Source organism: Syngnathus leptorhynchus, chromosome 17, assembly GCF_054491065.1.
Source record: "Syngnathus leptorhynchus isolate UIUO chromosome 17, UIUO_Slep, whole genome shotgun sequence".
NCBI lineage: Eukaryota > Metazoa > Chordata > Actinopteri > Syngnathiformes > Syngnathidae > Syngnathus > Syngnathus leptorhynchus.
Window position 1 is genome coordinate 6,621,996 of NC_141211.1, and position 10,759 is coordinate 6,632,754.

The 10,759-nt window shown below is 41.3% G+C and overlaps 2 protein-coding genes across 2 annotated transcripts; one reads left to right on the top strand and one right to left on the bottom strand.

The window, feature by feature from the left end:
- Positions 1–766: 766 nt before the first annotated feature.
- LOC147043473 (terminal nucleotidyltransferase 5C-like) lies at positions 767–8,875 on the bottom strand. The gene is made up of 2 exons (XM_085936794.1): positions 8,632–8,875; positions 767–4,573 (listed from the first exon to the last, which is right to left on the bottom strand). The coding sequence occupies exon 2, from the start codon at positions 4,565–4,567 to the stop codon at positions 2,498–2,500; it is 2,070 nt and encodes a 689-aa protein (XP_085792920.1). The 5' UTR covers positions 4,568–4,573; positions 8,632–8,875; the 3' UTR covers positions 767–2,497.
- chmp1b (charged multivesicular body protein 1B) lies at positions 7,709–10,594 on the top strand. Its single transcript, XM_085936801.1, has 8 exons — positions 7,709–7,861; positions 8,505–8,602; positions 8,683–8,829; positions 9,339–9,407; positions 9,503–9,610; positions 9,695–9,738; positions 9,842–9,914; positions 10,062–10,594. Exons 1-8 carry the CDS (start codon positions 7,849–7,851, stop codon positions 10,104–10,106), a joined length of 597 nt encoding a protein of 198 aa, XP_085792927.1. The 5' UTR covers positions 7,709–7,848; the 3' UTR covers positions 10,107–10,594.
- Positions 10,595–10,759: the final 165 nt, after the last annotated feature.

Consider the following 10,759-nt stretch of genomic DNA (forward strand, 5'->3'; position numbering starts at 1 on the left):
GTGTGCTAATTGCTGCTTTAATATATTTATTGGATCACAACCAACTGGGCAACAAATTACTTTTCTTTTTTTAGATTGATAGGTTTTTGCATTTTTGCAAAGATTTATTTTACAACCAATCCAGCCAGGTCAGGCGTGACAAAGCCTCTGTGATGGCACAAGTGCCCTGCTTTTAAAATGTTCACATTGTAAGGAAATTTACATATAAATGTGATTCCTATTTCCCAGCAACCTTGTTATGCATGCATAAAAGGCAAGGCCTGTAAAGTTTCAGCTGAACAAGGACTGTTACATCTGTCTGTCTGACTGTTCGGCTTTGGCAGAGTGCATTCTTCCGTTGAAAGGCGGGCTGAGTCAGAGCAGGCATAAACAAGGCTGAGCTGTGACGCACGGCGCTGTGCCACACCTGCAAACTGCAGAATCACTCAATGCATAAACTGAAATGGTCAATTTTGACGTGTGACATTTTGTTTTGTTTTTTTTACATACATGCTGATATTCAGCAAACGATAAAGTAAAAGATGTGACCATGTCAATCTCAATTTAAACCTTTTTTTTTTTGCATTCTTTTCATCTAGGCTCGGGCTAATTCGAATGAACAGATTGTATTTCTCAATGCTCCACAAGAATCGTGGGTGTACTGAGAGCTGTGCAACTCAATTTACCTAATTTGTCGTTTTTATTTGATGATAATGATTGCAATTATTTCATATTTTAACCTAAACAGTGAAGAACAAAAGAGAGAACTCAAGACACTGTTATTTTTACTCATCACCATGCATCACAGGACAAGCTTAACACTGAGATATCATGACAGGAGTACTGTACGTCCATTTTTCCACAACAGATACAATCAGTTGGAAAACACGCATTATTAATTCAATATTGCATCTGATAATCACAAGCAGAACAACACAACAACTATCAACAGTGGATATAAAAAAAAATATCCACACCCCTGTTCAAATGTCACGAAGATTTTATCTACAAAATTTAATTTGTGGTTATTCAGTTGAAATTAGACAAGGGTGTGTAGACTTTTTATACCTACTCTATGTGCATTGAAGTTGTGCTTCAGCCTCAGATAACGTGAACAACCTGTGCTTGAATGATCAAGTTTTCAAACATATATATATATATATATATACTGTATAGTCATCAATACACCAGCCACAACATTAGATACAACATATATGATTATATAATGCAAATAAAATGAAAGACGACGGATATTAGTACCTCTCTTACACTTATGATGTGACTTCCAATTCATGCATTTGAATTTTGGGGAGCGGACTAGAATCTATCCAGCAGCGACCAGTCCCAAATTTTTTTTTGTGTCAATATAAGATAATTATGCACTGTAATAAACAAAGTGCACAATGAATACCTGCACGTCTACCTCATGTTGTGGTATACAAATATCTGTTCACATCTAAACACAATATCATAAATAATGTTGATCACAATTTTGCACAATCCCAACAAGCGATGCATTCTAAATCCACTACAAACAAATTGCTTAATTTGTCACACACACAAAAACCTAATCACATTGTTTTGACCTCCTGAATGGAGCATTGCCGTGTAATACACCTCAAATTCATTTCATTACAATTAAACAACAATTACCTTTGTAAATAAAAAATGTAAATCACAGTGCCATGAGGAGGATGCAATGTCATGCCGAAACCAGGGCAGTAACAATCATTGAAAGCGTCTCATTTATCAAAGTCAATTACTGACACTTTATTTAAACCAGTTAAACGTATTTATAGAATAACTATCAGGTTTACAAATGTTCAGTACATCCCCCTGAAAATTCACCACCCTATAAACACAAAAACTTTTTACGCTCACACATAACAATTGGTACAATTCTACACACTCAGCGAATTACGTCACATGCTTAGAGTCAAACCACATGACAACATTTCACAAAACAGCTATGGGCTGTGTTCAGAATTTCCTCCCCATGCCCATTTGAGTGAAATCCCAATTTTGTAGTACTGTTCGAATGTGTCCGTGAGTAGATATTACGCTTGATATATCTTGAAATGTAGTGAACTATGATGGCCGCTACAAAATCAAATATATCCCCCGATGCTTGCTTTGTGAATAATTATGGGCTTTACGTAATGTCCTGACTTCATCGGAATTAGAGTTTGTATGAGATGATAGCGCTGTTCTAAGTTCAGGAATGATCCTAAGTTATTTTTCACAGCACACTAAACCTCCTCAGCGGTCTGTGTGTCCAGAATCCACTTTGCTATTCTTTCCTTTCCAAAAGTGAAAGGCTCTCATGCTTTGCCTTTGGACCCCGTTCAATCCTGACCTGGGTAGGACGTCGAAGCATTAAAGGACGCCGTGCCCAGTGGGGGGGGGGGGGGGGGGTCGGGGTAGTGGGGTGCCTCATGGTTTCAAAAGTGCCACGAGTGCCTGTGCTGGCACGTGTTGAAATCTACCTTCCCGCCTCCCATAGGGCACAACGCCGTGGCTACACCAGGCCGCTTTGCATGTGCACGTGGAGCGGGTAAGGATGGTAGACGAGCGAGGAGGGTTGGGCTTGCGCGATGAAGTAGCTGCTGTAAATGGGCTCGCTCATGTAAGGGGCCGGTTGGTAAAAACAGGTGACGTTGGCGGCGTTGGGGATGGCGTTCTGCTCCCCCAGCACCTTCAGAGCCAGGACTGTGATCATGTTAAGCGTTTGCCTCCTCTCGTGGCCCATCAAGCACACGGTGCTCTCGTCGATGACACGCCACAGTGTCATCAGGTAGTCGTATTTGGCGCTCTCCTCGCTGCCCGTGAAGTGGCAGTGCAGGTAGGCTTCGATCTTGCGCTGCTGCTCCTTCACATCGGAAAAGTCGATGAAGAAGCGCGAGCACATGTACCTCTCCAAAGACTTGATCTCAGTCTCGCTAGCTGCACGGAAGTTCCTCACTAGGAGGTGGCTGTATTTCAGCAGCCCCCCTCCTCGGATCTCCTCGGGGTGGTGTGTGGCAATGAGTCGATGGCGCAGGTGCTCCATGGCTTGGTTGAAGTCACCATACGTGCACTCTGCCTCCACAGTCACAGAGGAACCCCACGAGCTCAATCCACAGCTGAGTGGAGGAGTCTCATCCTGAGTCAATCCTACATTCACCTCATGTGTGTGGCCTCCAGTGTCGTAATCTGGAGGCTTCCTGGAATGTTTGGGCCTCACGGTTGGATCAGGAGCCTGATTGTTCTCATGTCCGGCCTGGAGTCCTAAAACATTTGTTGCGTTCCTCTGGGATGAAGCTATTCCATGAGCCCCGTCTTCCGAAGGAGACTTCGTTTGAGGGGGTATCTCGATGGGTGCGAACAGCTGAGTGGTCACATCTGACACGTCTGTCAGCAGAGACCATTTTTCAGGACTGCAGATCTTCTTGCGGGACATTTTTCTTTGCAGTTTAGGCGATGGGCAGTAGTCTGGTACAACCTCAGGGGACATGCTGCAGGTTTTTTTGGCCGGGGGAGGTGAAGAGAACTCGTGATGGGACTCTTGGAGGTTGGGGTTGATGGATTCCACTTGGACACAATCCTGCATGGATGATTTACTGACCAATGCTGTGATGGAGATACGAGAATGAGAAACCTCATCTTGGACTTGCAGCTTTAAACATGCACACGTTGGAGATGAGACCACAGGAGATCCCTTTGAAAACTCTTCCTTGTCATCACTTTGCTCAAGAACAATGTCCTCTTGTGAGCGTCTGTCTATTTCCTGCTCTTCCTGCTTGAAATGAACATCCTCAGATGCTAACTCTTGTTCCTCACACTTTTCAGTCTCTGCAAGATCTTTCTCCTCAACAGCTTCACTCCGACGCCCAGTCTGTCCACTGGAAGCCGTGTCGGAGTTGACCTGCGTGACACCTGATTGCTCTCCCTCTTTGTTGCCCCCCTCGCTGTCTTTTGAGATCAGTTTCTGATCATCTGAGAACACCTTGCTTGCGTGTCTCCTGTCACTCTCCCAGTAGGACTCCAAGATGCGGTCCAGGATGATCTGGAAGGAGTCGACGCTAAATTCAAACTGCCGACGGAGGGCGCTGACAAATCTCAGGCCCACCGTTTTGGCTCTGTTGTTGGACAGAGAGATGAGGCTCCATCTGTCGTGCTCGTTGAAGACTTTCACCATCTTTGGGACGTAAGCTTCTTTCATGGTGAGGCAGGTGATCTTGCGTCTGTTAACTCCATATGGGAGGAGGTCTCTCAGGCTGCCCAGCACCACCTCCTTGATCACCTGGAAGTCCTCCTGCCTAGGTAACTCCACTCCAAAAATAATGTCTAAGTCTCTGACGTCCAGACCATTGTCCCTCACCAGGATGTGGCTGGCGGCGGCTCCATTCAGACGTATATCCTTAACCCGGATGTTTCTTTCTACAAGTCGATCCTTGACCAAGCGGATGATGTCTTTGGCACTCACCTGCAGTGTGGGAAAATTCCCTCGCCCGTGGATGGGAATGACCTCAGTTAGGACTTTATCCAGAGCTCGGAGTTGCTCCAAGGTCAAGTGGTGGAATCGCTTCTCGGTTGGAGGCTCTGTCATGCTTGCCTGTGAGTAGAGGAACAAATATCAGGTGGAGTTGCCAGACATTTGTACTGACAGAAAATTCACAAAAGCGTGAGAGAACATGCAGAAAACGACCACTTGATGGCAACATCCTCTCAATCTTAAAAAATTGATTCTGTACTTGATTTCATTTAGCCTCGAATAGCGGATCAGTTGAGTAATTTTGTGTTCAAGCAAACATATCTTGGCCAAGATGTGTCGTTAAGGCGTCAGTGTTTTTTGAATTGAGTCTGTCAGATTTTAGGTAACATTGATAGTGGAAATTTTTTGAAATAATTTTTTAATATCACAAGAGCCTGATGTGTGTACATTTTCTATCCTATCTTTCAAGCTATTAATTCAATTGAAAAAGCCACAAGATGAAATCCATGAAAAATATATTTTTTTTAAATCATGTAGTAAATACTTTTTATTTATACATATATGCCTTGCTCAAGGATGAAGACGAATATCTCTCGCGTTTCATTTTCGAACCTTTACTCTCCTGCTCCCAAGTTGAAAACAGAACAATATCACCCATGATACATTGGCTCCTTGATATGATTCAGACATTTTTGAGGTAAGATGGTGAAATTCGTCCATGCTGGTCCTATCTGAGCTCTTCTCCTGTGATGTGGCGGTGATGAATCTAACCATGTGATGCGCTTTACACACTTGAGGGCATCTGTGGATAATGAGGTGCTTTTATTCCTGCTGTTATGAGGCAAGAGCATTGCATTGCATTGCATTGCATTGCATAGTATTGAGGCTTCATTAGTTGTGCAATGACTCACTCACTCATTCGCTCACTTGTTCATTCTTCAAGGCCAATTTCAGCAATCAACAATAAAACAAAAAAAAAAGGGGGCACAAAAGGAATGTGTGCTTTTTAGATAGAATATTGCAATAATTGATGTATTTTAATGAACAGGTCAAAGATAATTGCTGTCGATGACAAAGTAAAAATAGATACGTGATGATGTAGCAGCAAATGTGACAGTTTTCTGTCATCATTAGCAAATGTAACCTTAAAAATAATCCGACTCCTTTTTCTGCTGACGTAAACACAATCGTCATCCATTTTATGAGCACTCCAGGCTGCATGTAGTTGATTTATTACATCTAAATAAAAGTAAAATTAATAAAGTGATATAATAAGTAGGTTCTAGAAAATTGTGCTGTGTTGATGTATGTCGGACTGGTCCAAGTCATGTGACACACTTACAGGCTGATGATTTTGTGGCCGCGCAGCACCAGTAATAATATAAATATTTTCTTTTTGTTTGCTTTTTTTTTTTATATATAAAATGAGCATTAATGAGTTGCCCATGCTATTAGTGAATGATAAGGATTTAGTTGGGTCCTGCAGCAGGACTTCGCTCTCCCTCCCTGCCACTTTTTTTTTTTATGTACACCATGAGTCATACAGCTGCTCAATGAAGAAACTGCATTCAATGGCAAATTAGAGGTTAAAATAAAGTGCAACTATACAATACAAATAAAGGCAATAATGCACTATATATAGATGAAACATGCGAGTTTTTTTTTTTTATATTTCACTATTGTTATTTTAGTGAGGACTTGTAAGCCCGCTATTTTTAGAGTAAGTTGACAGAATATGGAGAAACATGACTGAGTAAAAGAAACTTACCTCTCTTTTTATTAACCTGATAAATTAAAATCAAATGTACAGCCACAGAAAGGCAAAAAACAAAACAAAAGACTTTAGGATATATCCAACTGGTTTATCGGACCTCTTTTAAAAGCGCTGCCACCACGCACAGTTATCCCCTCCTCAGCACCGCAGCACCGTTTCCATGGCAACCGGGCGTCACGAACATTTACGGCAAATCACGACGCACGTTCTCGCAACTTGGAGGCCACTCAAAGTGTCCGAGCAGAAGTGTTGTATGTTAGGGGTCAGTCGAGAGTATGTTAAAGATGTTGGAAGGGGGGGGGGGAGTTAGACTTGGTGGAGCACAGCAACCTGTCAGTGACGCTGCTCCGCCGGCGTGCCACCGCACTGCTGGCCGAGCTGTTGCGGGGTGAAACATCGCAGCGGAGCGGACCGAGTGAGTCATCCACTCTCCCCCGCCGTGATCCACGCCACGTAAATCTTTTATCATCAATCAAGCACGGGCCCCGCCCACCTAACGGGATGTTCCAATAAGAACGCTTTGGACCGGTGGCGTCATGAACGGAACATTTACGACCAATGGAAAACAGTTGCGTTATTATATTCAAGGTTATGTATATATTTTTTTTATAAGTGTAAATATTTCATTCACATTTTGTTGGAATGGTTGGCCTATGGACTTGGCCCTTTGATGTGACGTGTAAGCGCGTCCGCCATATTGAATGTGTCAGTTGTGACCCCCAAACTACAGGTGTTAAACTCAGGCACGCTAAAACTTGAATAGTGCACGAGCAACCCCAAGATGATGTCTAAAAATATATATTTTTTAAATGACTGCTAAAAGAACAAGCTACTGCACCTATCGAAAAAATAATTGACCAATACTTTATTAGTTGACGTTATTTTCTTCTTCAGCACTTTATTTATTGATATGCACTTTATTTATTGCTCTCTTTTTGTTTGTTACTCATGTGCAATGTTCTTTTTTGTAATATTTCTGTGTGAGCTACTGGAACCAGAATTTCCCGAGGGCGCAATCCCAAGGATGACTAAAGTTGAGACTAAGTCTAAGTATGTCTACTTATTTTTTTCTTGGTAAATGGATTCGTTTCGGACCGACAATGCTAAATTGTTCTGGTATTATACACTTTTATTTTAACTAAATATAATTTTAAAATAAACTAGACAAATATTTCCTTGACACAATTTTCCTTGACTTTAGATTTTAAATTCACTTTTTAAAATATGTAACAACGGCAAATGTGTTTAATATCACGATATGTTTTTTTATAGTCAAGGGAAATCATAACTATGATGTGGTCCCTGATGAAAATGTATTTGACATCTCTGCAACTAATCCACTAATAGTCCTCTATTCCACATCCAAAATGGCTGTAACTTTGACGTAGGCGCCAGGGCAGGATCTAGTTTCTTTGTAAAGTCGAACGAAATAGAAAAAAAATAAAAACGCATAACGGTGACGTCATCCGTATTTTGGTAAGATACCAGGAAGTGCTGAAAACGACGACGAAGGGACACTGAAACCAGAAACGAACGACGGAGCTCCGAACAAATCCGGCTTTATTTTCCCTTTTTGAGGGTTCTTTCGATAAGAACTTGAAAAAACCGTACAATACCCACCATGAGCATGGAAAGTATCCTTTTGAAAGAAGTGTTAGAATGCTAATGCGGTTCGGGCAGCAAAGCAAAACGATATTTATGGACGAAACTGGTTTTGTTTACATGTTATGAACAGAACTGTCGGCAAACCGTTATATACTTGCTGGATTTACAAGTTCAGCTTCAGTTGTGCTGCCTAGCCCAGACGCTGGTTTGAAATGTGTCAAGGCCTTGAAAAACCTCTGTTGCTAATGGTTGGATTAGAAACCAACGACAAGTATAACCCGTTTTTCTTTTCGACCCCTACCGAGTAGATTTCGTTTTTTGCTTTCAGATTACTTGACAATTTTCAGTAATCGAGATGTTACTATGATGCCATATTCTATATGTGGTCATGGCTTTTAACTGCTCGATGGAACCAACATAATTTTCAATACACTATCTGAATTTCTTAATTTGTCTCTGGTTACCGAGCTCTTGTATGCTTAATTGATTTTTGTATTGTTTAGTTTGAATGGTTTCCGAGGGATCCGTTTCTGGTTTTGCAGTATCTGTGACGTAAGGACTTGGAATATTTCTTCCGTGTTGTTTTGTTGACAGCTCTGAGTCACGCTCAGCTTTTGTCATTCAAAAATATTTCCACCTGTTACTTGTGTTTCCTTTAACCTCATATCCTAGAGCATCTTTTCAATTTAAAGTTTGCCTCCAAAGAACTCCAAAGAAACGCCAAGAAATGCGACAAAGACGAGAAAACAGAAAAGGCGAAAGTCAAGAAAGTATGTGGCATAAACTGCTGGTTACTTACTACTAGAGTTTGTGCAAATCATTGCCACTATTTGTGTGTGTGTGTCTTTAGGCCATCCAGAAGGGCAACATGGAAGTGGCGAGGATCCATGCGGAGAACGCCATTAGACAGAAGAACCAGTCTGTGACCTACTTGAGGATGGGCGCTCGGGTGGAAGCGGTGGCCGCGAGAGTCCAAACTGCTGTCACAATGAACCAGGTACTTTCCGTGTGCACTTAGATAATGAGGCGTTCATGAATACCAAAGTCCCGCTCCATCGGGAGTTAAATAAAACCAAAACCAAAGCATGAAAGGAACATCATATGCGTACTCACGGGTATACATGATGTATATACATGAACAGTTACATTAAACAAAACACAAGATAAGGACACTCCTATTTTATATTTGGACATTGGCGGACTGTCGGATCGTAATCTCTACATTCAGCTTTGAGATACATGTACACAAGCAGGAACCCGTGTCACAAAAAACACTGTTTGCTAGTTTAATTGTATCTAACACGCAGAAAGGGATCAAAACAGCCATTTATTGTGTTGAGTCGGCATTAGCTTGTAGATGCAAAGGATAATTGCATGTAAATTGTGTTGTTTTTTTTTGTGTGTGTGTTTTTTTTTCCCTCCGTGTGATGTACTCTAATGTAAATTTAAGCATAGAAGAAGTTTTGCTGGTCTGTTGCACTCTGTTAACCTTGTGCTTCCTCTCAGGTCACCAAATCTATGGCTGGAGTGGTGAAAGGCATGGATATGACTCTGAAGTCCATGAATTTGGAGAAGGTAGTCTTTTTCATAAATATGTGAAAGGATAAAACCAAGAGTGTACTCATTTATGTTGAGCACTGATTTTTTTTTTTTTTAATTTTGTCGTGCAGATTTCAGCCCTCATGGACAAATTTGAGCGCCAGTTTGAGACGCTGGATGTTCAGACAGCGCAGATGGAAGACACAATGAGTAGTTCCACAACACTGACCACACCGCAGGTACGTGATATCTCTACGGTTTACCTTCTGCAGTGTTCTTTGTTTTGAAATATGTACTCACACCATCTTTAATGTGTGTTTCAGAACCAAGTTGACTCATTGCTGCATGAGTTGGCAGATGAAGCAGGGTAATACACATTAGGAAATGAATATATAGATCATAATATTTTGCACACAAGTTGGTTATATTTTAGGAGTTTATTTTTGCATACTTTTGATACACTTGGTTAGATTGGACCTGAACCTGGAGCTTCCCGAGGGACAGATGGGATCGGTGAGCACCACCGTGGCTTCAGCAGAACAGGTAAAGCGGCTTCTGGAATTATTTTCCATCAACCACCGGTGGAGTATAAGTAACATTCTAAAAATGAGTAATTCTACAGCAACAAAGTACTTGGTGGCAGTTGTCCTGTGCTAAACAATGATTGTTTTTGCCCGTTTTCATCAAAAGGACGAGTTGTCTCAAAGGCTGGCCAGACTCCGAGAACAAGTGTGAAGGACAAGTGCGAGGTGGGAGCGACGTTGTACCACAGAGACCTGTCCATGCACTACATTCATATTATTTTCACCATATCTCTTTCTCCTCTTTACATTGGTGAATTTCTCCTATAACTTAAGAGAAATTAAAAATTTTGGATTCTTGGTTTTGGAAAATGTCCATATATAATGTTATTCTATAACGTTTCCACTGATGAACTTGCAAACAAGTAAATAGTGTGGTATATTTTACCATGATATAAAGGCCAATGGAATTGCAGTGAACAAATCTTGGTCCGCAAAAGTCTTTTGTTCCTCGTATACTGTGTGACTTGTTATTCTTGTATTGCTGCGTGAGAGACATTGCTTATCCCTTACTGATGACGAGGCCTTGTGTGGTAAGCTACTGATCGTTTGGTTTGGGGCTTCAGTTTGCAGATGACAAACAATAAACTTTTATAATAATACTTGTATCCCGCTGTCTTTTAAATAAATTATTCAACGCCATACTGATGTGAAACTATTTTTTATATTGACACGATTATATATATTTTTTAAGGGTCAAGGGTTAGCTGAAACTCATCCCGACTGAATTATCAATCGTGATTGAGATGTCACTGCATTACAGATGTTTATTACATTTTTCGGTAAAAGTGACAGATTTTCCTTTTT

Excerpts from the sequence above, each read along its gene's own strand:
- LOC147043473 (XM_085936794.1), bottom strand. The coding sequence starts at position 4,567 with ATGACAGAGCCTCCAACCGAGAAGCGATTCCACCACTTGACCTTGGAG.
- chmp1b (XM_085936801.1), top strand. Across the intron at positions 8,603-8,682 it reads AAAAGGCGAAAGTCAAGAAA|GCCATCCAGAAGGGCAACAT; the intron begins GTATGTGGCATA and ends GTGTGTCTTTAG. Across the intron at positions 9,611-9,694 it reads CAACACTGACCACACCGCAG|AACCAAGTTGACTCATTGCT; the intron begins GTACGTGATATC and ends TGTGTGTTTCAG.